This window comes from Phocoena sinus, chromosome 18, assembly GCF_008692025.1.
Source record: "Phocoena sinus isolate mPhoSin1 chromosome 18, mPhoSin1.pri, whole genome shotgun sequence".
NCBI lineage: Eukaryota > Metazoa > Chordata > Mammalia > Artiodactyla > Phocoenidae > Phocoena > Phocoena sinus.
In genome coordinates, this window is record NC_045780.1 from 70,091,599 (window position 1) to 70,119,340 (window position 27,742).

At 39.3% G+C, this 27,742-nt stretch overlaps 1 protein-coding gene across 9 annotated transcripts in view; it reads right to left on the reverse strand.

Moving 5' to 3' along the window:
* The window catches only part of NALCN (sodium leak channel, non-selective), a 294,176-nt gene that overhangs the window by 161,235 nt on the left and 105,199 nt on the right, over positions 1-27,742 (reverse strand). For all 9 annotated transcript variants that reach the window (XR_004346630.1, XR_004346629.1, XR_004346631.1 and 6 more), the window contains one exon: positions 9,643-9,774. Coding sequence is in view for 5 of the 9 variants with exons in the window: in XM_032610834.1 (XP_032466725.1) it covers positions 9,643-9,774 (132 nt within the window). In the remaining 4 variants the exon portion in view is untranslated. The remainder of the gene's footprint in view (positions 1-9,642; positions 9,775-27,742) is intronic.

Consider the following 27,742-nt stretch of genomic DNA (forward strand, 5'->3'; position numbering starts at 1 on the left):
TGAGACTTAGTGAGTTCTTTCAATCTACAGATTTATGCTTTACCTCAGTTTAGGAAAATTTTCTTCTCTCATTTATTATTACTCTTCTTTCTGTTCCCTTTGTCCTTCAGGGGCTCCTATTATTCACATCCGAGTGGCTAGTCTCTTGCTTTTCCCTCATGTTTTCCACCGTTTTTTAATTTTTTCCACTTGCTCTCCTATATTAATAATTAGCTCTCATCAACGACCATGCCCTTTTCAGCTCACTTTTTGAAAATGTTAGTCAAAGTTCAGAAGGTTTGTTTTTTGCCCTAATTATCTATCTTTGAGACACTGGGGGAAAAAACCTTACTCTCTCCCGTCAGTTCTACTCTACTGGGAAACTCCTGTACTAGATGTTCATCTTGGATTTCCCAGTTCCATCCTCAGTTTCTGAATCCCTTTGTGTAAGAATATTTTTCTTTGCTTGCTCATGGCTATATGCTTTTTGCTTGTTTGTCTGTCTTCAACGGTCTCTTGAGTCAGACAGAGAAAGATAAATATACAATACCGCTTATACGTGGAATCTAAAAAAAGGCTACAAACGAACTAATCTATAAAACAGAAACAGAGTTACAGATGTAGAAAATAAACTTATGGTTACCGGGGGGTAAGGGGGGTAGAGGGATAAACTGGAACATGGGACTGACACATACACAGTACAATATATAAAATAGGTAACTAATAGGGATCTACTGTATAGCACAGGGAACTCTACTCAACACTCTGTAATGGCCTATGTGGGAAAAGAATCTAAAAAAGAGTGGATATATGTATATGCATAACTGATTCACTTTGCTGTACAGCAGAAACTAACACAACATTGTACATCAACTATACCCCAATAAAAATTTTTTTTAAAAATGCTCTCTTGAGCAGTGGTAAACAAGGGATGGTATGAGGCATCATGTTTTTTGTGGTAAAAGACCTAAAACCCTGCAGCCGCTTTGCTAGGTAGCAGGAGGAAGCCGCTTCGTGTCAGGATTCTTCCCAGGCTGGTGGAATCCATTCCTAACTTCCCTCCTGGGAGAAATTCAGCTTCTGGGGAGATTCCCTTCCTGGATCACTGAGATCAACAGGATTCTGTTAGACCTCCCGGGACCACAAGGAACCAGTGGGCAGATGCAACTCCTTTGCAGGGTCAGCCTGAGGCGACCAGAGGACCCAGATCCCTGCAAGTCATAACAAGAGGCAATTCCTCTCTAACCCTGACTTCTCACTCCAGGGCCCGCAGCACGATGAGGAAGTCCAGCACCTGTCCCCTCCCCCAGGCATCCTGGCAGAGTTCAGGAAAAGCTGAAACTCAGATGCATCCATCCTGAAGGTTCCCCTGCAGCCCGGCCTGGCTGCTGTATCAGCAGAGGGAGCATTGGCCACTGCCCACGTCTCCACTTCTCCCTCACCTGTATTTTTAGACTTTCACTCCAAAGGAAGGAATGTAATCCATATCAAAGTAGGCTTTTTTTTTTTTAAAAGCAGGGAACTACCAATAAATGCCTGAAATATATCCAAATAGATTGTCTAATTACATATAAATACAATTAATCACTTTACTAACTTTGCATTTGCTATCAAAAGACAGATGGAATGACCTGTTTAAATGATCATAATTTATAATAAAATAGGCAGCTGGATCCATCTGCATTATTATTTGCCTGGTGGGAAAACTTATATGCTTTTCAAAGACACTAAAAGGCACTAAAAGTGATTTAGCAAATTATTATGTGATTATGTATAAATACCCATATTCCCACTGATTTTCCTACTAGAATTCCTGATTCCAATTCTCCTGGGAGCAAATACCTTTTTTTCTAACATAGTTTGTTAATTGTTAACAAGCTAATGTTCCCATTCTCTGAAAACCAGTATCAATCCCAAAGTGCTGAAATTTCATGGAAAAATATTATGCATAAAAATATGTCTAACTTACTTGTAATTATGGGTTATTCTGGAGTGGGGGAGAACTATGTCAGGAATTACAAAAAGGATTTAGGAAAATTAAGTTGTCAGTTATTTTAGTGTAGGTTAGAGGGTTTAGCATAGGATTTCAATTTAGCAGAAGACAACAGTTGGGAAGAATCAGGGTAGAAGCAGTGAGGTTTTTTTAGTAACCTCTTTTCAATGGGTGACTCCAGCCTGCCTCAAGGAACTCAACCTTGACAGTTGCTGGACAGGGTGGAACTTGCAACTGTCATGCTGTTGGCCGTATAAAAAGGAGGCTAGCGGGCTGTCTGCAGAACCCAGTTACCTGGAAGGGCTCCCCAGAAGCATCACCTAAGAATGTGTCCAATCTAGAGGTTATCTTCAAATCCTTTTTTTTTTTTTAATTTTTATTGGAGTAGAGTTGATTTACATTGTTGTGTTAGTTTCTGCTGTATGACAAAGTGAATCTGCTATACATAGACATATATCCACTCCTTTTTCGATTCTTTTCCCATATAGGTCATTACAGAGTATTGAGTAGAGTTCCCTGTGCTATACAGTAGGTCCTTATTAGTTACCTATTTTATATATAGTAGTGTGTATATATCAATCCCAATCTTCCAATTTATCCCTCCCCCCCTTCCCCTTGGCAACCATAAGTTTGTTTTCTATATCTGTGACTCTATTTCTATTTTGTAAGTTCATTTGTACCACTTTTTTAGATTCCACTGTGATGGAATATGATATTTCCAAGTGATGTCATATGATATTTCTCTTTCTCTGTCTGACTTATTTCACTCAGTATGACAATCTCTAGGTCCTCTGCAAATCCTTAGCAGTCAGCAGTGCAGCCTCGTCATTCCTAGCCTGGGAGCACCCATGACCTTGGCCCCTAACTCTTCAGTCTCCACATCGAAAAGGTCACAGTGGGACCTTCCCTCTGTCTCGAGCCCTCAGAGTATATTACACCATCAGTGGGTGCTTAAAGTTGAAACTTGTCTTTTTAAGAGTGAAGGCAAGATTTGTAAGAGGATAATAAACTTTTCATAAAGATTTTTGTCACATTACTTGAAAAAAATTGAAAACAATACATGAAAAAAACAAAATATTTCTTTCTTCTTACAATTTTCCTAAGTCAGTGTTTTGCAATCTTTTTTTTTTTTTTTTTAACCACCTCCCCGGCCAAGGAGTCTTTTTAGATATTTAGTTTCTAATCACTACACCATATGGAATTTTATTAGCACAGTTATGTTATAAATATAAACATATCAATCTCTTCTTTATATATGGCAAGAATAAGGTTTTTTTGCCTCCCCAAGAATAATTTTTATCCCCTTAGAGGTGTTTTCACCTCCCGTTGAGAATTTATGGTGTACAGATAAATCAGGTTTGATGTCACGACGGCAAAGTTTAACTAATATTTTCAGGAATGCAGGTTGTATAAGTTCTTTAAACACCACATTTTATTATTTATTTTCCAAATTTTCATCTTATAATAATACATATGTCATTTAATATCTACTATAACAAGCCCTCTTGTCCTCAAGGAAATTATCAATAAGGGAATGCAGATTTAATTAAAATTAAATAAATTAAGTTAAATTAATAAATTTAAAGGAGTTACTGTCCTAAGAAACATTATTATATCTGTTCTTAGGATGAAAGCACAGAACTTGTGAAAAGATTTTTTTTTTTTTTAGAATGAAAATTGCAAGAAGTTAGTTTAAAATGCTTGTTTTCCAAAAGAACTTGTAATTGGATTTGTGAGGCTAGCAGGTAAGACAACAAGAGATTGCCAAATTTCTGAAGCTCAGGAGAAAAATAACTGAACAGAAAATGACATGCTTAATATAAATGGAACAATGGAAATTGTTCTGCCCTTTTAATTCAATGAATAATGTATGAACATTTATAGGTGACAAATTATAAATGAGCTGATTGTACTATGCAGGTCTGAGAAGATAAAATAGTAGAGATACTGCCCATATGTGCAAAGATATTTGAAATATATTATCCAAGATTTGTGTTGCAGACTCTATTTCATAATTTCAGAGAAACATAATGGATATTCATGAGAAAATGAATGCATATTTATCACAGAAGAAGATAACAGGACAAATGCAATTCAGGCAACACTATTCTCCTAAATGAAATTCAGGTTAAATAACACCCAAATAAATGATGACCTGCATCATTCCAGAGGTGTCTGTAAATCACCTACTCTTAGTCTATAGTGTAACTTCAATATTCTAGACAGTTAAAGAGCAAACTTTGGAGATGGATCATTGAATAATCAAGAATGTCATTACTGTGTTATTTTTTCACCCAGCAAGATACTGCCCAAATCCTATAGGAACTCATGAAAAAGCTACAGCCAAAAGATACTTATTTAATTAAAGTTTCCCAGAAAATGAAATTAAACTTAATCACAATATGAAAGACTGCTGGTAGAGCAGGATAAGTTACTTTCATAATTCAGTCATTTCTTGTGATTGAGATGAAATACGGTTGTCACATTTTGTTGGAACTAAAATAAATGGCTCTTTCACTTAATTTCATTTTAACAAATATCATAAAGCCAAATGTCTTCAGAGGAACACAGAAATCACTTTGCTAGAAAAGATAACTTCCTGTAGGATGGCAAAATGATTCTATGCTTATGAAAGCCCTTCTGTTTCAAAACACAGAACAATCATAGAAAAAGAGGAAACCAAAGAGACACCCTGGAGTTTCTAAATGAAGTAAACCTCTCTCTCGACCAGAAATGCAACAGGGATATGCTGTTATAACTTCATTGTTCTCCTCTCTCTCCCACCAATTTATGAGTTTCTTAAAAGAGGAATTTTGTTAAAATTGTGACTCTTCTGTGTTTAAGGCTGTGCTGATAAACTTCTGTTAAACATACAATCTAGTAGATATACAGTTATATTTTTTATATAATAATAGGACAGTATTGTTCAAGTTTTATTCTTTATTAAGAAAATGAGAGACTATACATTGTAAAATATAATTATGTTCATTATAACATGTGATTTTATGTATGTTAATGACAATGACTTATCTTAGATCAAAATGAAACTCTTACAAAAGAAAGTAACTCTTTACCTCTTTATGTTTATGTAGAGCCTAGAAAACAAAGAATAGTCTTCCCTGTTTCTCAACTAATTCTAAATTTACGTTAGTTGATCCAAAGTAACTAAACAAGTCCCCAGCTTCACAGTAGAAGCTAAGCAGGTTAATTTATGCTTAAAGGATATTTTTTAGACTGCACGTTGACTCCTATTGGGTAGAGTGGTTTATTTTGGATTTTCAAAATAATTTATTCTGGAATATGTGGGAACTCAAGAAATTACTTCTCTGAGAGCTCATGGCCTCTTGTGATCTATTTTAAAGGTAAACATTTAAAAATATTACATAATGCTATTACCTTAAACACTATGTCATTATAGTCCATAAACTTGAATTGTTGTTATTACAGCCATTTTGAGGATTAAATGAGATAATGAATTCCTTTAAAGCGCTTGGCAACATAATGAAACCTCTAAAAAAATGGTAGCTATTATGTTGTTAGTCTTACTATATTCGAATTTAACCCATGGGGATGTTAGTTGGCATGCTCTGTGTTTCTACAGCTTAAACCAAGATCAAGCTCAATGTTTATTTTCATAAATAAAATTTCACTGGGACACAACCCTTCTGAGGCCACATTCACTTTTTGCACAACAGCAGTAGAGTTGAGTAGTTGAAACAGAGGGCACATGGCCTGAAAAGCCTGAAATGTTTACTATCTGGCTCTTCAAGAAAAAGTCTGTTGACTCCTGGCTTAAGCCCAAACCATCTTTACCAATTTTTTTAAGAGAGAGTATTTCATAAAAAATTAAGTGTGATTAAAATGACTTATCCACACTCATTTAAAACAAACCATGTGCAAGTTTCTGATACAAAGAAAAGAGATAATGTGATTTGAATAAAGACCAAACATGCTTTGGGAAACTCAGACACCCCAAATCGATAAATAGATGTGAACAAATTCTGAATGCTTCAGTAGTTCAAGAATAAAGTGATGTCTATACATTTTGTAAGTGAACTAAACCTCTACTACGTTGTTTATGAAAATCAAATTTACTTTCAGTGGTTTGGGAAGTGGGCAACAATTAATAGAAACACATGTGCCAGATTTTACTATACAATTCTCTCTTTCTGATTTTTTTTTTAATAATCTTTTTTTAAAAGAATTTTTTTGTGTGTGGACCATTTTTAAAGTCTTTATTGAATTTCTTACAATATTGCTTTTGTTTTATGTTTTGGATTTTTTGCTGTTAAGGCATATGGGACCTTAGCTCCCCGACCAGGGATCAAACTCGCACCCCCTACATTGGAAGGCGAAGTCTTAACCACTGGACAGCCAAGGAAGTCCCTCTTTCTGATTTTTTAAATTAAAAAATAGTACTATATACAAAAAAGAACAATGACAAGGATTTTTCAACTACCATTGGACGCTACCTATGCACTTAAATAGTATCAATGAACTCTACAATATTAAAATATTTAAAATTTTGTTGGAATTTCTTACAGCGTGATCATAAATCAGCTAACACACATAAACACATTAGGAAAGAGATCAATTTTGTTTATGAAAAAATTAGGTAAAATTTACTGGAGGATTCTGTTCTGTTCTTCTGTTCCCAGAATGGCTTATGTATTTACTGTATAGGATTGATCTAGTATGGCTGAGTATGCACACTGGGCTACAAAGGAAATGTTAATGGAATCTCTAAATATCCAGAGCTCCCTCAGAAGCAAATATAATTTGCTCCTTCCAGTGAGACAGGCATAAGGTCAATCATGTGTAGCCATTTCTGTTTTTATTCTAGGCATTTCTGTCATCAGCCTTTTTGCCTCTGGTTCTAATACTACTGTGTAATTCTTCCACCTCACCTCTCTTCCCTCCTCATTCCACCCAGAGCCTTTAACTAACCTTTGGGTTTCTCATTCCCTGTTAAACAATTTCTTCTTCACTCTTGATCTCTGAGCACAGAGTCTGCTTCTTCTATCCTTGTCTCTACCGGTCCTGTCCTAAATGCATGACTACCCCCACTGCCCTGTCCAGAAAAGGACACTCATGCTCCAATGCCCCGTGTGGCCCATGGAGGACAAGGTGTGGATGAGGAAGAGATGCCTCACCCATTATTGCTTTACACCCCTTTGAGATGTACTCTGTCAGGTGAAAACCCCCTCTCCCACACTCTCCCCATGCCCTCGATAGAGGGCCCTCTATTGATCTCTGTTCATTTCTCTGTCAGTCACTCCCACGTGCCACTTACACTCCCTTCCAGAAGAACTGGCCTCAACGCTCAATGACGTGTGTCACTGTGAAGATTTAGCCAACACCATACCCCGATAGTTCCCTGCCATCTTTGCCTTGACTCCATCATTACGTCTGAGCCACCCTCATCCATAGAACACCCTAGATTTTGTATTTAGTTACCCAGAATTATTCTGAAATATAAATCCTGCACCCCGCTCTCTGATCACAACCTTACCTTCGAGCTCTCTTACTCCATCCCTTTAACTATACCTGTTCTTTGACCACTGGAGACCCTTGATCCTTCATTTTTACTCTTTCATTCTCCTCTTATTTTCCCTCTTCATATCCAACCTAGACCACAGGGTCATCATTTCAACTCCTTTGCCAACCACCCATGTTCCCTGATCCCTTGTCTCTCAGCTCCACTAGACTGAAAAAGCTCTAGAGTTGGATCAATCCGAATGTTGCCTTTCTCCCTTTTATGAAAGGCCGAAAAAAGTCACAGGCCTGTCTCAATTGGCATCACTATAAATGTGTAGTCTCAACCTTCAGTGCTGCATTCGATGTATCAGTCATTAGCTTTTTGCATTCTCCACATGGCCCGTGTCCTATCTCTCTTCTCCACAAGCTTCCCACTTCACTGTCTCATCATCAGGCTGGATGAGACCTTGCTTCCTACTTCACAGGACAGACGGAAATTACTTGATTGGGATTCCTTCGAGTCCCATCCCTGTGTTAGAAATTCACCTGCAAGGATGACTCTTGGTCCATGTTCCCCTCTGCTTTCAATGACAAGCCATGCTTTCTGTGCTGGATTTGCAGCAAAATTATACCCATTTTTCAGGTGTTGGGCTGGACATAATTTCTTCATGAGCCCCTGTCATTTGTTCTCCACAGCATAAAAAGTTGTTATTGTTCACTGTCTATATTGTTGCTAAACTGTAAGCTCCACATACGACACAGCTATCAGGCAGTGTCACATCACAGAGACTCTACTACAGTGAAAGTCTAATACTAATGATATTTTCTTACAGGAAACAAACCTCCACAAGAGGGGAATTCATAAGTGACTCCTTAAAAGGTTCTTGACACCCACATAGATGTCTATATTCAATAGCTGTATACTATCAATTCTTTTTCTGAAAAGTTGATGTGTTGGTGGACTGACTTTTTATTAACCAAATCCATTTTTAAATGCACTGGGAGAATTCTGCATATATAAGGAACTCAACTATAAGGCAAATTGATTTTGTACATGAAAAGTGGTTTTGTAATAAAAATAATCACATTGCGGGCTTCCCTGGTGGCGCAGTGGTTGAGAATCTGCCTGCCAATGCAGGGGACACGGGTTCGAGCCCTGGTCTGGGAAGATCCCACATATCGCGGAGCAACTAGGCCCGTGAGCCACAACTACTGAGCCTGCACGTCTGGAGCCTGTGCTCTGCAACAAGAGAGGCCGCGATACTGAGAGGCCCGCGCACCGCAACGAAGAGTGGCCCCCGCTTGCCGCAACTAGAGAAAGCCCTTGCACAGAAACAAAGACCCAACACAGCCAAAAATAAATAAATAAATATTTTTTAAAAATCACATTGCGATGTTTCTGCTTTTTAAGTTGTCTTTTTCATATATTGGATTTCTTGAAGTGTAGCACAGCTGGATATGCATTCCTCACTTATATGATGAATGGGTTTTGAAAGAGCTGTCTGTCAATTTTTACATAAGTACATAACCACTGAATTCTAAGATATATTTTAGAAATAATTTTTTACAATGAAAAAAAGTAATGGTCTCTGGAAATCATTAAAAAATATTTAAGAATCAAATATTAACAAAGTTACCCCAGCAATAAGAAGTCTATTACAAAACTCTGGTATGGGATGCGGAGTGCTGGATGATGCTAATTTAATCACTAAACCTACCTGTTCCTGACTGGACATCTTTAGTGCAGGTTGCAACACCTCAGATTTTTAGAACAGAAATCCTTCAGTTTCTCCCCAGCCCCCTCCCTGGTCCTGTTGAGCTGACTTGCTCATTTATAATATTCTGATTCTGTGCTTTGCGTACTCTTAGGAAGAAACAGACTAACACAACATGACAAAGGAGAGAAAATGAGAGGTTGATAGGAAAACAGCAAGATGGCCAGAGTAACCGTGGGGCAAGGTTACCGTGGCAATGTGACACACTGTGGGAAAGATCACTCAGGCCCAGGGCAACAGGAAACAAATCAGGCAACTCGGTGACCAAGGGAAACACCTCTGAGGCAGACAATGAATCAGCTTTGGTCAGAGTCAAGTAATTAACAAACCGCAATTTTCACATTGAAAAAAGGTGCTATGACTAGCCGAGGTTTTCGTGTACCTTGAAAAGTGATCTGCACCCCGTGAGCTGCTTACCTCCGCAAGATAGAACTCGTCGTATTGCCTTCTGAAGGTTTCTCCTTTGTGATAGTTGCTGGCAGCCACTATCACGTCCACAGTCACCATGCTCAGGATGAACATGTGGAAGACGGATGACCGCATCATTTGCTGAGGAGGCAAAACAGATGGACTCTTAACAAAGAAACAAACCCGTGATTCAACAAATTATGTGCTTAGGCCTTGGTCTGCAACATCTTTGTGATATGCTGCTGTGCAAAACAGTCTTTTTTTAAAATAATTTATTTTATTGAAGTATAGTTGATTTACAATGTTGTGTTAATTTCTGCTGTACAGCAAACTGATTCAGTTATACATACATACATTGACACATTCCTTTTCAGATTCTTTTCCGTTATGGCTTATCACAGGATATTGAATATAGTTCCCTGTGCTCTACAGTAGGGCCTGTTGTTTATCCATTCTATATAATAGTTTGCATCTGCTAATCCCAAACTACCAATCCTTCCCTCCCCCACTCCCCTGCCCCTTGGCAACCACATGTCCAGAACAGTCCTTCTAAGATAACTTGATGAATGTCACTACATAGTGTGAGCAAAGGAATCATTTTTCTGCAGTTAAAAAATAACTGGGGAGAGAGTTTCAGAGACTTTTGGTTAAAAGCTGAAAATACATTTCATTGAACTTGTATACAGCCTGTATCTTAATTTTCACTGATTAGTTAGGAAGCTTTTATCCTTACTACTGACTCTATGCAGAAATTATTTTTGGAAAGCTGATACCACATAACAAGTATTGCTTTATTCTGTTAAGAGAAAGAGCTACTGCTGAGGAAAGCATTTTAGAGATAATCATAAAAGCAGAAAAGTGGGAGAAACCTAAGATCTATTTATTTTTAAATTTATTGCCTCTGTAAATTATTTATTTCTTTAAATTACTATTTTTAATAATTTACTCTCTATGTTTTAAACCACTTTATTGAGGTATGGTTGACTTTAAAAAAAGTGGTACATATTGAATGTATACAATTCAAGGAGCTTGGGGGTAAAAATACACCCATGAAAGCATCACCATCATCAAGGCCATATACATATCTGTCACCTCCCAAAGCTTCCTTTCAACTCCATTATTATTATTATTAGTGGTAAGAACACAACGTAGGATCTATCCTCTTAGCAAATTTTAAATATACAATAGAGTATTGCTAACTACAGGCACTTATGCTGTATAGTAGACCTTCAGAATTTATTTATCTTATATATTGGAACTTTGTACCCTTTGCATAAATATGTTATTGAAAATTATACTACAACTAATAATAGCTAATGTCTATATTTATAATTATTATGTGCCTGGAGCTGTTGTAGGTGCTTTACATAAATTAACTTATTTAATGTCATAACGGCCCTAGGAAGTTACTCTAACTTTATAGAGAAGGAAACTGAGGCTCAGAGAAGTTAAATAACTTCCTGTCTGACACACACGTGTTGAAGATGGAACCACAATTTGGACCCAAGTCTGGTCCAAGTCTGCTGCCTACACTGAGGTGAAATAATTAGGCATTCCAAAAAAATGACTCTTATAATAGCTACCATGTATTGAATACTATAAGTATGTTATTTATTTCATTTCTTTTCATCTCCACCATATACACAGTGGGATATATTACTCACTTCTTCCAGTGAGTTCTGAAAGATTAAGTCATTTGTCCAAGGCCACACAGCAAGTATACAGCAGAGCCAGGCTCCGTACCCATGTCTGTTTAAGTCCATTCTGGTAGCCCCTGCCCACTATGGGGTAGGAAGTATATAAAAGGACAGAGTAGAAGCTGAAGGCCCTGGGCAGAAGGAGGAGAGAGAGGCTGACCACATAACAAACCACTGAATCACATCCCTTGGCGCCAACTGCCCAGGGACCGGTGCCACCATGTAGCAGGGTCTCGCCTGTTCTTAGTACTTACGGACACCATTTGATCTCGACCTGAGACTCCTTCAGTCTTTGCAACTGAAAGAACATAACTAAAGCAGAACTTAAGAACAGAAAAAGAGGCAAAGGATGCCTCTGAGTCCACCACTGGCTCTCTGCATCCACATATGCACATTCATATGGCTTCATGACCCTGCAGTCAGCAACAGCACGGGCTCTGAGCCAAAGTGCGTGGAGCTAAAACTCTACCACATACGAACTCTGGCCCTGAGCAAGATACTTAAACCTCTCTGTGCCTCAGTTTTCCCATCAGTAAAATGGAGACAAAACTGGCTACTCTAAAAGTTGTTATCATAAACAAGTAAATATCTGTAAGCTCTTACATCAGCACTTGCATATTATAAATGTTCTATTAAGATTTGCAGTAAAAAAAATGCAGTTCTGTGCATGAGGTATTTTTCTGTTCAGGAATGAGAAATAAATTGTACTAAGTCAAAGAATTAATTATGTTGTATATTTGAGTCCAGAGCCAAGTGAGATAAATAAAAGTAATAAAGTCTAATAATGTGAGAGATGTCAGAGCCATTGGAAAAGCAGATATCTAGTAAGGTTGTGTGTCACCATGGCTACTGATGCATTCTTACATCCATTTATTTGCCCTTGACTTTATTTTATGGGTAATACAAAATCAAGTTCCAGAACTGTCAATCAACATATTTAAATGCACATCAATTTGCTTGCAGGAACTACTGACCTTCATAAAGTAGATAAGCAGATCAGTGGCCAAGTTTCTATCCTCACAGAATTTTTATTTAGTCTTTCTTGCATTGTGAGAGTTAAATTCCATAACTATTATTCCTTTTCTATACTCTTTTCAATATAATGTTCTATTAAAAACATTTCAACTGATTTCCATTTCATCTGCATGACAGAAAAGCCACAACTTTCTATTTTCCTTAGCTGTGGATTTATGTCTTAAGTAAACTGTTATTACTGAAAGGTCCAAACAAAGCTTTTAGCCATGGCTGTCAAAAAACTTTTAAATTGGTTTTGTAACTGTCACAGCTTCACTTTGGTGCTGTCATTATAATTAGATTATTTTTTGTCTGAATGTCTACGTATCCCTGTTGGTACAGAGTCATTAAAGTAATCACTTACAATGGATTTTGATATGCTATAATCACCATTGCTCGGCTGACTTTCTCCAAAGTAATAACTTTCAAATATTAAATAAGAATTAAGGTAATCAGTATGTGCAGTAGCCAAATTTAAATAATAAAACCAGTAACTTTAGCTTTAAAGATAGAGCTAGCTACATAGACCACTTCAACTCAATCCAATGCAACCAACGTTTGAACTTGGCTACAGACTTCCTTAGTGCAGAACGGCTGGCAACATTACACTCAGAGTCACGCTTACATCCATAGGACAGTCCAAATTTATACCCCGCGAGTTTTCATTTTGCTATAAAAATTAATGTAAAGGAAAATGTTAAAGTTGTAAGTGCCACAAAATATTATATAACTTGAGATTTTCACAATTGTATGATTTAATATGGATGTAGGCTATATAGATAAACGTACACATACATATATGTATGTGTGTGTATATATATTTATATATGTATATATATCTATATATTTATAGATATATTTAATATAAGACTCTTCAGATCCTGCCTACACATTAGCTTTTCAAAAATTCCCTTCAATTGCAATGTCTTTTTTTTTTTTTTCCGGTATGCGAGCCTCTCACTGTTGTGGCCTCTCCCGTCAAGGAGCACAGGCTCCGGACGCGCAGGCTCAGCGGCCATGGCTCAAGGGACTAGCCGCTCCGCGGCATGTGGGATCTTCCCGGACCGGGGCACGAACCCGTGTCCGCTGCATCGTCAGGTGGACTCTCAACCACTGTGCCACCAGGGAAGCCCTGCAATGTCATTTTGATTTATATTTTTAAACCATCAGAAAAAGTTTGCACATGTTTTGAGTTTGGCTTTGATCCAAGACCTACTGATTTCTGTATGTGACAGTTGGAATTATCAAAATATGAAGAAGAGACTACAGCAGAATCATCCCCAAGGCAGCAATGTCAGGAATGCTCAGAAGCCTTGTTATGCAAAGTGTGGTCCCTGGACCAGCAGCTTCCTGGGAGTGTGTTAGAAATGCAGAGACCTACTGAATCAGAATCTGCATCTTTAGCTGTGATTAATGTGGATAGTAAAGTTTGAGAAGCTCTGTTGTAGAGGAAACTCCTAAGTAGCAGGTTAAATTGGGTGACCTATAAAATGTTTTACGCATGCACAATTTTATGATTCTAAAAGCTTGTAATCACTGACTAAAACATATAACAAATACTGGCTGGCATATTATGTCTCTATATTAAGAAACATCATCACAAAAATGGATGCCCACCTCCCAGTGCCTCAACTCCAAAATCAAAAATCAATTAAACCGGGGAGCTTCCGGGAAGATGGCGGAAGAGTAAGACGCGGAGATCACCTTCCTCCCCACAGATACACCAGAAATACATCTACACGTGCAACAACTCCTACAGAACACCTACTGAACGCTGGCAGAAGACCTCAGACCTCCCAAAAGGCAAGAACGCCCCCCCCCCCACACGTACCTGGGTAAGGCAAAAGAAAAAAGAATAAACAGAGACAAAAGGATAGGGACGGTACCTGCACCAGTGGGAGGGAGCCGTGAACGAGGAAAGATTTCCACACACTAGGAAGCCCCTTCACGGGCGGAGACTGCGGGTGGCGGAGGGGGGAAGCTTCGGAGCCGCGGAGGAGAGCACAGCAACAGGGGTGAGGAAGGCAAAGCGGAGAGATTCCCACACAGAGGACCGGTGCCGACCAGCACTCACCAGCCCGAGAGGCTTGTCTGCTCCCCCGCCGGAGCGGGCGGGGCTGGGAGTTGAGGCTCAGGCTTCGGTCGGAGAGCAGGGAGAGAACTGGGGTTGGTGGCGTGAACACAGCCTGCAGGGGTTTAGTGCGCCACGGCTAACGGGGAGGACGTCCGGGGAAAAGTCTGGACCTGCCGAAGAGGCAAGAGACTTTTTCTTACCTCTTTGTTTCCTGGTGCGCGAGGAGAGGGGATTGAGAGCGCTGCTTAAAGGAGCTCCAGAGACAAGCGTGAGCCGCGGCTAACAGCGCGGACCCCAGAGACGGGCGTGAGATGCTAAGGCTGCTACCGCCGCCACCAAGAAGCCTGTGTGCAAGCACAGGTCACTCTTCACACCCCGCTTCCGGGGAGCCTGTGCAGCCCGCCACTGCCAGGGTCCCGGGATCCAGCGACAACTCCCCCGGGCGAACGCACGGCACGCCTCAGACTGGTGCAACGTCACGCCGGCCTCTGCCGCCGCAGGCCCGCCCCGCACTCCGTGCCCCTCCCTCCCCCCCACCCCGGCCTGAGGGAGCCAGAGACACCGAATCAGCGGCTCCTTTAACCCCGTCCTGTCTGAGCAAAGAACAGACACCCTCCAGCAACCTACACACAGAGGCGGGGCCAAATCCAAAGCTGAGCCCCCGGGAGCTGTGCGAACAAAGAAGAGAAAGGGAAATCTCTCCCAGCAGCATCAGAAGCAGTGGATTAAAGCTCCACAATCAACTTGATGTACCTGCATCTGTGGAATACATGAATAGACAACGAATTATCCCAAATTGAGGAAGTGGACTTTGAGAGCAAGATTTATGATTTTTTTTCCCCACTTCCTCTTTTTGTGAGTGTGTATGTGTATGCTTCTGTGTGAGATTTTGTCTGTATAGCTTTGCTTCCACCATTTGTCCTAGGGTTCTATCTGTCCGTTTTTTTGTTTTATTTTTTAAATTTTTTTCTTAATAATTATTTTTTATTTTAAAATTTTTATTATATTTTATCTTACTTTATTTTATTTTACTTTATCTTCTTTCTTTTTTTCCTTCCTTCCCTCCTTCCTTCCTTCCTCCCTCCCTCCCTCCCTTCTTTCTTTCTTTCTTTCTACTTCTACTAATTCTTTCTTTCTAATTTTTCTCCCTTTTATTCTGAGCCGTGTGGATGAAAGGCTCTTGGTGTTGCAGCCAGGAGTCAGTGCTGTGCCTCTGAGGTGGGAGAGCCAACTTCAGGACACTGGTCCACAAGAGACCTCCCAGCTCCACATAATATCAAATGGCGAAAATCTCCCAGAGATCTCCATCTCAACACCAGCACCCAGCTTCACTCAACGACCAGCAAGCTACAGTGCTGGACACCCTATGCCAAACAACTAGCAAAACAGGAACACAACCCCACCCATTAGCAGAGAGGCTGCCTAAAATCATAATAAGTCCACAGACACCCCAAAACACACCACCAGACGTGGACCTGCCCACCAGAGAGACAAGATCCAGCCTCATCCACCAGAACACAGGCACTAGTCCCCTCCACCAGGAAGCCTACACAACCCACGGAACCAACCTTAGCCACTGGGGACAGACACCAAAAACAATGGGAACTACGAACCTGCAGCCTGCAAAAAGGAGACCCCAAACACAGTAAGATAAGCAAAATGAGAAGACAGAAAAACACACAGCAGATGAAGGAGCAAGATAAAAACCCACCAGACCTAACAAATGAAGAGGAAATAGGCAGTCTACCTGAAAAAGAATTCAGAATAATGATAGTAAAGATGATCCAAAATTTTGGAAATAGAATAGGGAAAATGCAAGAAACATTTAACAAGGACCTAGAAGAATTAAAGATGAAACAAGCAATGGTGAACAACACAATAAATGAAATTAAAAATACTCTAGATGGGATCAGTAGCAGAATAACTGAGGCAGAAGAACGGATAAGTGACCTGGAAGATAAAATAGTGGAATAACTACTGCAGAGCAGAATAAAGAAAAAAGAATGAAAAGAACTGAGGACAGTCTCAGAGACTTCTGGGACAACATTAAATGCACCAACATTCGAATTATAGGGGTTCCAGAAGAAGATGAGAAAAAGAAAGGGACTGAGAAAATATTTGAAGAGATTATAGTTGAAAACGTCCCTAATATGGGAAAGGAAATAGTTAATCAAGTCCAGGAAGCACAGAGAGTCTCATACAGGATGAATCCAAGGAGAAATACGCCAAGACACATATTAATCAAACTGTCAAAAATTAAATGCAAAGAAAACATATTAAAAGCAGCAAGGGAAAAACAACAAATAACACACAAGGGAATCCCCGTAAGGTTAACAGCTGGTCTTTCAGCAGAAACTCTGCAAGCCAGAAGGGACTGGCGGGACATATTTAAAGTGATGAAGGAGAAAAACCTGCAACCAAGATTACTCTACCCAGCAAGGATCTCATTCAGATTTGATGGAGAAATTAAAACCTTTACAGACAAGCAAAAGCTGAGAGAGTTCAGCACCACCAAACCATCTTTACAACAACTGCTAAAGGAACTTCTCTAGGCAAGAAACACAAGAGAAGGAAAAGACCTACAATAACGAACCCAAAACAATTAAGAATATGGGAATAGGAACATACATATCGATAATTACCTTAAATGTAAATGGACTAAATGCTCCCACCAAAAGACACAGATTAGCTGAACAGATACAAAAACAAGACCCATATATTTGCTGTCTACAAAAGACCCACTTCATACCTAGAGACACATACAGACTGAAAGTAAGGGGATGGAAAAAGATATTTCATGTAAATGGAAACCAAAAGAAAGCTGAAGTAGCAATTCTCATATCAGACAAAATAGACTTTAAAGAATATTAGAAGAGACAAAGAAGGACACTACATAATGATCAAGGGATCGATCCAAGAAGAAGATAGAACAATTGTAAATATTTATGCACCCAACATAGGAGCACCTTAATACATAAGGCAAATACTAACAGCCATAAAAGGGGAAATCGACAGTAACACATTCATTGTAGGGGACTTTAACACCCCACTTTCAACAATGGACAGATCATCCAAAATGAAAATAAATACGGAAACACAAGCTTTAAATGATACATTAAACAAGATGGACTTAACTGATATTTATAGGACATTCCATCCAAAAACAACAGAATACACATTTTTCTCAAATGCTCATGGAACATTCTCCAGGATAGATCATATCTTGGGCCACAAATCAAGCCTTGGTAAATTTAAGAAAATTGAAATCGTATCAAGTATCTTTTCCGACCACAACACCATGAGACTAGATATCAATTACAGGAAAAGATCTGTAAAAATTACAAAGACATGGAGGCTAAACAATACACTACCTAATAACGAAGTACTCACTGAAGAAATCAAAGAGGAAATCAAAAAATACCTAGAAACAAATGACAATGGAGACACGACGACCCAAAATCTATGGGATGCAGCAAAAGCAGTTCTAAGAGGGAAGTTTACAACAATACAATTCTACCTTAAGAAACAGGAAACATCTTAAATAAACAACCTAACCTTGCACCTAAAGCAATTAGAGAAAGAAGAATGAAAAAACACCAAAGTTAGCAGAAGAAAAGAAATCATAAAAATCAGATCAGAAATAAATGAAAAAGAAATGAAGGAAACGATAGCAAAGGTCAATAAAACTAAAAGCTGGTTCTTTGAGACGATAAACAATATTGATAAACCACTAGCCAGACTCATCAAGAAAAAAAGGGAGAAGACTCAAATCAATAGAATTAGAAATGAAAAAGGAGAAGTAACAACTGACTCTGCAGAAATACAAAAGATCATGAGAGATTACTACAAGCAACTCTATGCCAATAAAATGGACAACCTGGAAGAAATGGACAAATTCTTAGAAATGCACAACCTGCCAAGACTGAATCAGGAAGAAACAGAAAATATGAACACACCAATCACAAGCACTGAAATTGAAACTGTGATTAAAAATCTTCCAACAAACAAAAGCCCGGAACCAGATGGCTTCACAGGCCAATTCTATCAAACATTTAGAGAAGAGCTAACACCTATCCTTCTCAAACTCTTCCAAAACATAGCAGAGTGAGGAACATTCCCAAACTCATTCTAAGAGGCCACCATCACCTTGATACCAAAACCAGACAAGGATGTCACAAAGAAAGAAAACTACAGGCCAATATCACTGATGGACATAGATGCAAAAATCCTCAACAAAATACTAGCAAACAGAATCCAAAAGCACATTAAAAGGATCATACACCATGATCAAGTGGGGTTTATTCCAGGAATGCAAGGATTCTTCAATATACGCAAATCAATCAATGTGATAAGCCATATTAACAAACTGAAGGAGAAAAACCATATGATCATCTCAATAGATGCAGAAAAAGCTTTCGACAAAATTCAACACCCATTTATGATAAAAAGCCTGCAGAAAGGAGGCATAGAGGGAACTTTCCTCAACATAATAAAGGCCACATATGACAAACCCACAGCTAACATTGTCCTCAATGGTGAAAAATTGAAAGTATTTCCACTAAGATCAGGAACAAGACAAGGTTGCCCACTGTCACCAATTTTATTCAACATAGTTTTGGAAGTTTTAGCCACAGCAATCAGAGAAGAAAAGGAAATAAAAGGAATCCAAATCAGAAAAGAAGTAAAGCTGTCACTGTTTGCAGATGACATGATACTATACATAGAGAATCCTAAAGATGCTACCAGAAAACTACTAGAGCTAATCAATGAATTGGGTAAAGTAGCAGGATACAAAATTAATGCACAGAAATCTCTGGCATTCCTACACACTAAGGATGAAAAATCTGAAAGTGAAATCAAGAAAACACTCCCATTTACCATTGCAACAAAAAGAATAAAATATCTAGGAATAAACCTACCTAAGGAGACAAAAGACCTGTATGCAGAAAATTATAAGACACTGATGAAAGAAATTAAAGATGATACAAATAGATGGACAGATATACCATGTTCTTGGATTGGAAGAATCAACATTGTGAAAATGATTCTACTACCCAAAGCAATCTACAGATTCAATGCAATCCCTATCAAACTACCACTGGCATTTTTCACAGAACTAGAACAAAAAATTTCACAATTCGTATGGAAACACAAAAGACCCCGAATAGCCAAAGCAATCTTGAGAATGAAAAACGGAGCTGGAGGAATCAGGCTCCCTGCCTTCAGACTATACTACAAAGCTACAGTAATCAAGACAGTATGGTACTGGCACAAAAACAGAAAGATAGATCAATGGAACAGGATAGAAAGCCCAGAGATAAACCCACGCACATATGGTCACCTTATCTTTGATAAAGGAGCAGGAATGCACAGTGGAGACAGGATAACCTCTTCAATAAGTGGTGCTGGGAAAACTGGACAGCTACATGTAAAAATATGAGATTAGATCACTCCCTAACACCATACACAAAAATAAGCTCAAAATGGATTAAAGACCTAAATGTAAGGCCAGAAACTATCAAACTCTTAGAGGAAAACATAGGCAGGACACTCTATGACATAAATCACAGCAAGATCCTTTTTGACCCACCTCCTAGAGAAATGGAAATAAAAACAAAAATAAACAAATTTGACCTAATGAAACTTCAAAGCTTTTTGCACAGCAAAGGAATCCATAAACCAGACGAAAAGACAACCCTCAGAATGGGAGAAAATATTTACAAATGAAGGAAATGACAAAGGATTAATCTCCAAAATTTATAAGGAGCTCATGCAGCTTAATAACAAAAAAACTAAGAACCCAATCCAAAAATGGGCAGAAGACCTAAATAGACATTTCTCCAAAGAAAATATACAGACTGCCAACAAACACATGAGAGAATGCTCAACATCATTAATCATTAGAGAAATGCAAATCAAAACTACAATGAGATATCATCTCACACCAGTGAGAATGGCCATCATCAAAAAATCTAAAAACAATAAATGCTGGAGAGGGTGTGGCGAAAAGGGAACCCTCTTGCACTGTTGGTGGGAATGTAAATTGATACAGCCACTGTGGAGAACAGTATGAAGGTTCTTTAAAAAACTACAAATAGAACTACCGTATGACCCAGCAATGCCACTACTGGGCATATACCCTGAGAAAACCATAATTCAAAAAGAGTCATGTACCAAAATGTTCATTGCAGCTCTATTTACAATAGCCCGGAGATGGAAACAACCTAAGTGTCCATCATCAGATGAACGGATAAAGAAGATGTGGCACATATATATACAATGGAATATTACTCAGCCATGAAAAGAAACGAAATCGAGCTATTTGTAATGAGGTGGATAGACCTAGAATCTGTCATACAGACTGAAGTCAGAAAGAGAAAGACAAATACCGTATGCTAACACATATATATGGAATTTAAGGGGGAAAAAATGTCATGAAGAACGTAGGGGTAAGACAGGAATAAAGACACAGACCTACTAAAGAATGGACTTGAGGATATGGGGAGGGGGAAGGGTAAGTTGTGACAAAGGGAGAGAGAGGCATGGACATATATACACTACCAAACGTAAGGTAGATAGCTAGTGGGAAGCAGCCACATCGCACAGGGAGATCAGCTCGGTGCTTTGTGACCATCTAGAGGGGTGGGATAGTGAGGGTGGGAGGGAGGGAGACGCAAGAGGGAAGAGATATGGTAACATATGTATATGTATAACTGATTCACCTTGTTATAAAAACAGAAACTGACACACCATTGTAAAGCAATTATACTCCAATAAAGATGTAAAAGATAATAATAAAATCAATTAAACCAGTTTGGCTTCATGAGACAAAAGTATGTGTTGGTTTTTCAACCATTTGGAGAGGATTATGAAGATACCAGCACAAACTCTTTCATAAAGTCTAGGAATGCGGGTGGCCTCTAGAATCTGGAAAAGGCAAAGCAACAGTTTCTTCCCTAAAATCTTCAGAAGTAATACAGCCTTACTAATACATTGATCTTAGCCCAGCAAAACCCATTTTGGACTTCTGACCTATAGAACCATAAATAATGAATTTGTGTTGTTTGAAATCACTGAGTTTGTGGAAATCTTTCACAGTAGCAATAGGAAACTAAAGCAAGCACTGTTGGTGATTTTGACATACACCCGCTCAAATCGTCTCCTATGAAACAGGACTGCAGATATCTGCCCAGTGCTACAAAATTCTACCCGATCAAAGGGTTCCACCGAAAAAAAAAAAAAGAACACGAAAGGTCACCTTTCTTCATATTAGTTCTGAGTTCTACGGTGAAAGGAATGCTCTCAAAGACAGAAGTCTATGCCAAACCTGGATAGGGATCCTTCCTCAATTCAAATCGACGTCGACAAAATGTATTATCAAAATAAGAGCTCATATATGAGGGCTTGGTTTGTGCCAAGCCTCATTCCAAGCATATCACACGCTGGTGTAAAAATTTCATTTAATCCTCAACAACCGTGTGAAAAAGGTGCATTTGTTATCCCCTCATCTATGGAGAATCAGGGAAGGATGAATCGATTTCCAAGTTCACAGACTTAGAAAGTAGTCTCATTTGTTTTGAGTCCAAAGCAAATGCTCACCTGCCTCCTATCAGGCAGTCAAAATGCAGCTGACTCTGTGATTTAACAGAGGGTGTAAGTTTGGGAACCCTATATTTGAAAGCTGAAGATGACCTGTTCCTCACTGAAGGGTCTAAGATCGCCGTGGTGTAAAAGAATGTCAATTTTGAAGGCAGCCTGAGCTGGGTTCAAATCTTGACTCTGTACCCGATTTAACTTCTCTGTGACTTAGTTTTCTCATATGGGAAATGGGTGTAATAACATCTACATCTCTAGGCTGGAACATGAATATAAATGAGACTATTTAGTACAGAGTCTAAACAGGATAGAGTCTAAATAGTATAGATGCCATAGCAGGCATCTTACACTCCAAAACTCTTATTATTATTGCTGTATTTGAAAAGGTATTTAAAGGTAGAGACACAGTCAGTTGTTTATGGGGAAGGTACGAATGTATAAGAGGAGAAATCAAGTGGAAGATACAAGTGATCTTGAGAGGGACCAGGAAAATTTGTAGATTTTCAAAAAGGTCTTAAGGTGTCTCATTTTTAGTGGTATGAATGCTTAAGTACTTCACAGGAGTTCTTCCTATTAATTTGTTCAGTAATTTTTCCTATAAAATAGTGCCTTATAGATTCTGAAGACTCTGCATGCAAACATCTAACAAATCAAAATTGTGGCTTAAGAGGCCACAATAAGGATAAATTTGGATAATAAACAGTACAGCTCAGAACTCAAATCTTTCTTTAAATCGCTGCTTGAGTGAATAAAATACCCTACCGTGGTAAACAAATTTCAAGCACTGGACACTGTATCAGCCATGTACAGAAAGTTGTGCTTTTTTTTTTTTTACATCTTTATTGGAGTATAATTGCTTTACAGTGGTGTGTTAGTTTCTGCTTTATAACAAAGTGAATCAGTTATACATATACATATGTTCCCATATCTCTTCTCTCTTGCGTCTCCCTCCCTCCCACCCTCCCTATGCCACCCCTCTAGGGTCACAAAGCACCGAGCTGATCTCCCTGTGCTATGTGGCTGCTTCCCACTAGCTATCTATTTTACGTTTGGTAGTGTATATATGTCCATGCCACTCTCTCGCTGTCACAGCTTACCCTTCCCCCTCCCCATATCCTCAAGTCCATTCTCTAGTAGGTCTGTATCTTTATTCCTGTCTTACCCCTACGTTCTTCATGACATTTTTTTTCTTAAATTCCATATATATGTGTTAGCATACGGTATTTGTCTTTCTCTTTCTGACTTACTTCAGTCTGTGTGACAGACTCTAGGTCCATCCACCTCATTACAAATAGCTCCATTTCATTTCTTTTCATGGCTGAGTAATATTCCATTGTATATATGTGCCACATCTTCTTTATCCATTCATCCGATGATGGACACTTAGGTTGTTTCCATCTCTGAGCTATTGTAAATAGAGCTGCAATGAACATTTTGGTACATGACTCTTTTTGAATTACGGTTTTCTCAGGGTATATGCCCAGTAGTGGGATTGCTGGGTCATACGGTAGTTCTATTTGTAGTTTTTTAAGGAGCCATACTGTTCTCCATAGTGGCTATACCAATTCACATTCCCACCAGCAGTGCAAGAGTGTTCCCTTTTCTCCACACCCTCTCCAGCATTTATTGTTTTTAGATTTTTTGATGATGGCCATTCTGACTGGTGTGAGATGATATCTCATTGTAGTTTTGATTTGCATTTCTCTAATGATTAATGATGTTGAGCATTCAGAAAGTTGTATTTTAATTAGATTTCAAAATAAACATATTTGGAGAACAATGCAATTACAAGATGAAATTCTCAGAAACCGTCTTGCATATGAGCCATGAGCGTAGGAACAAGAACATAATGTAAAAGACCAAGGGCACAAAACCTAAAATAAATCTCCCATTTCCCTTCCCTTATTTAGAAGACATCCGGGTATTTGTTACTCCTACTATCAATACACAAAATACTTCTGTCTGATATAAAGAATTTCTGTGAAACAGGAAATATCTTTATAGCAATACTGAAAACAGAACCATTAGATATCCTTAAAAACTCTGCTTTTTCTTTCTGCCTGCTGCATGTCCTTGGAGAACCATAGGGCAGAAGGAAATCCACAAGTGACTCCCCACAAAGGTACTGACCATCTATGGTACCAGTGAAAACCACGCCCACTGTCATGCCCTGACTGGTTTGCTTCTTTCCTGGACAGTAAGTTGGGGAAGAGAATCCCACACACACGCAGAAGTCAAATTGTAGGAAGAAGGAAGAGGGGCTTTGGTAAGACACTTCCGTCTCTTGGCTGCCGTGAGTCTATCACTCTGTTAGAGTAAGCCTAGATGTTAAATCATAAATTGCCCACAAATATCTATGACTGCTGTTAATATTTTTCAAAACTCCTGACTCTACTATGTGAACTAGATTTTAACAAGAAGAAAAACATGCCTGGTGGAAGAGAAATGCGGCTAAGGACTGATGGTAATACTAAGCCAGTGATGTTTGAATTCCCTTTAGCCTATGCGGCAGAGCCTGAAATTGCCTGAAATTGAACCCACCTCTGCGTCCACAGCCCTGGCAGTGCTCTCCCATCCCACTCTCATTCTGAACTTAGCCATGTGATTTGTTTCAGTCAGTGAGACGATCGCAAAAGCGATATATGCAGAGACTTGGAAAATACTTGTGAGTTGTGACTTCCTGTTGCAGCTCTTGGAGCCCTGAGCCACCTCGTTAACACTACAGGTTGGTCTGTTTCATGGTGGCCCCCGGCCCCGTCATCCCCTCTATCCCAATAGTCAGCCGTGTCTGGAAGCAGAGATGAGGGCTGGTGAGCTAGCTGATGATGCTGGCTAACTTCAGATCAAAAGTGAGCCCAGCCGTGAGCAGCTGAGACGGTCTCAGACTAGCGTGTTTTGGGAAGGGATCGTTGGCATCCGCTTAAGGGGAGAGTAAGAATTTGTGTCTGCTATGTGGGAGGTTGTGTAGTTCTGTACATGAAAGCACACACACGTGCACATTCACATACAACCCCCCAAATATTTGCTAAGCGCTGATCACGTGAAAGCTACAGTGGAAGCAGCTGGAAGCAGAGAGAAACTGACCAAATACAATCAAGGAGTCAGCGATCACTGCACTGTGGAAGCTTTGATCTGATTTTGAGGGCAGGGATCTTAGCATGGGGTGGAGCGGATGATTCAGAGAAATTCAAAAGACTGAATTAGTGACAGAATTGAAGACAGATCAGATTTGGGGAGGACCAAGAGGGGTGCATTATAGGTTGGTGTTCAGGTTTCTGGAGGTGCAGGAAAAGCCTGAAGTCTATGTGGGGATGGGTGGGGGAGGGGTGACGTTTCCATCAGAACACCTGGGAACGTGTTAGAAATGCGCTGCAAAGATTCAGAAAGCAGAGTGAGAAGGGAAGGCTGTGACACCACTGGACCATGAGTGTGCATGACAGCTGACTTTCTGGAAGTGAGTAGGACACTCAGAGTGAACAGCGCTAGGAGAGGACCATGTGCTAATAGTAACGACAGTCACCTCTGCGGACTGGGTGACCTGCTGCATCCCACACAGAGCACTAGGTAGTTTATGTGCCTCACTTCTAATTCTTACCAACCCCTGAGAGATGTTTTTATCCCCATTTCTCAGGTCAGAAAACTGAGTCTCTGGGAGATTTAGCCAATTGTCCGAGGTTCTCCTGGGCCATACTGTCTTAGCTGGGCCACACATGGGTCTTTAAGGATGGAAGAGGTTTGCTTGTACATGGAACCTATGTTCCCCTGGGCTCAATCAATTCTTGAAATTATCTGCCAGTTTGTGGGAAGGTTTATTAAGAAGACAGACATTTAAGAAGTGCCTAGAATGTCACCTTGTCACTCGAAATACACATTTCACACAATCTACCCCTCCTCCCATCTTCGCCTTCAATGGAAATTTTCTCAAAAAGCATTAAAACACTATAGTAGTAATTCTGCCACAATTTGACCTACTCTTGGTAAAAGCCTATTATTTCTGTTCTTTATAGAAGGAGGCACACGATGGGATGTTACCAGAGAGAAATTGAGCTTAAGGAGGCCGGGTCTCAGGCATACTTTCATTTTCTTGTCACTGACTTTCTTCAAGATAATAGATCACTGGGTGTGTGTTGGAAGATGCCTCAAAGCCGTGCAGCCACATCTGTCAAACTGTCAAGAGATGAAATCTCCTACCTGAGAGGCAGGAGAAAAACAGCTCATCACAGCAGCAGTCCAGGAATGAGGTCCCAATTCAGCCGTGTTCTGTTTATTGTGCATTAGGGTGACCTCTTCAGCGCTGCTGTTGCTTATGCTAAAATGGGTTTAAACAGATAACTAACCGGTTGATGCTAAAAGAGTTGATTGTAACTTTTCCCTTTGCTGAAACTCACAAATTAAAGAAAATTTCTAAATGGTTTTGGTAACACCACATAAAAGAATTACGTTATTGCCTGAAGATGGTAGAGTGTAAAACGTGCATACGTAGGTCAAGTATTAATAGTTTGGATTTACTTTTCTAATATTTTAATGTTAGGTAGAAGTGATATGCCCTTTAGAATCTCACAGAATTTCTGAAAATCATTTGGAAAAATCAACAGGTAAATGGGCAACAAACAGGAATAAGCAATCTATAGAAAATATAAGTGGTCTATGTATATATGAAAAAATGCTCAACAACCGTAGGCTTTAATCAGGGAGATTAAAATTTAACGTCATGATATATCATCTCATGCTATCAGGCGTAAAAGTCTGATAACATCAAGTGTGGACGAGGATGTGAAAGAATGAGAACTCTTACTCTTGCTGGTAAGAGTAAAAAGTGGCACTTTCATCTGGGGAGCCATCAGGCAACATCTCATAAAGCCTAAGTTTGTTCATATCCTTAAACTGAGCAATTGTTCTCCTAACTATATATACTCAGATAATTCTTACACGTGTGCACAAGAATGCGAGGGCAAGAAGGATCTTAGAATGTCTGCAAGAGCAAAACAATAAAAAACAACCTCAATGGCCATCAACAGAATGAGGAAGTGAATAAATGGACAAACCGTGAAATATTTCTGTAGTAGGATAACATACAGTGATGAAGATGAAGTGGTTAAAAACAAGAGGTCGACTGCCTGTGAGGAAATTCCCACTCAGTAACTAGCTATGTGACCATCATCAGGTTACTTAGGCTCTCTGTGCCTCAAACTTCTCATTTGTTAAACAGAGATCATAACAGTACCTACATTTATGATGTTATGATCATTAAGTAATTTAACACCTCTGTGATATTTTGATTTATAACAAGACATACATATTTGGTCTTTTTCCTGGTCCCTGACACAGATCTTTTAAAACCCTTGATATTTCCCAGGACGAGGGGGATAAAGGTGTCTTTTCTCATGTTAATGAGGTGACTTTGGAAAGCACCTAAGGATAAGGGCCAGTCACTAAAGGAGCCAACAACCAAAGGATTAGAGGGTTGGGACCAAAAGTCCTGGGAGAGGAGAGGGACTGGAGATTGAAGCAATCACCACTGGCAATGATTTAATCAACCCTGTCCATGCAATGAAGCCTCCATAAAACCCCAAAAGGACGGGGCTCAGAGAGCTTCCAGGTTGGTGAACATGCTAAGGTGTTGGCAGACTGTCTCTCAGAGAGCATGGAAGCTCCATGCCCCTTCCCCATACCTTGTCCTGTGCCATCTGTTCTACCTGGCTGTCCCTCATTGCATTGTTTTATAATA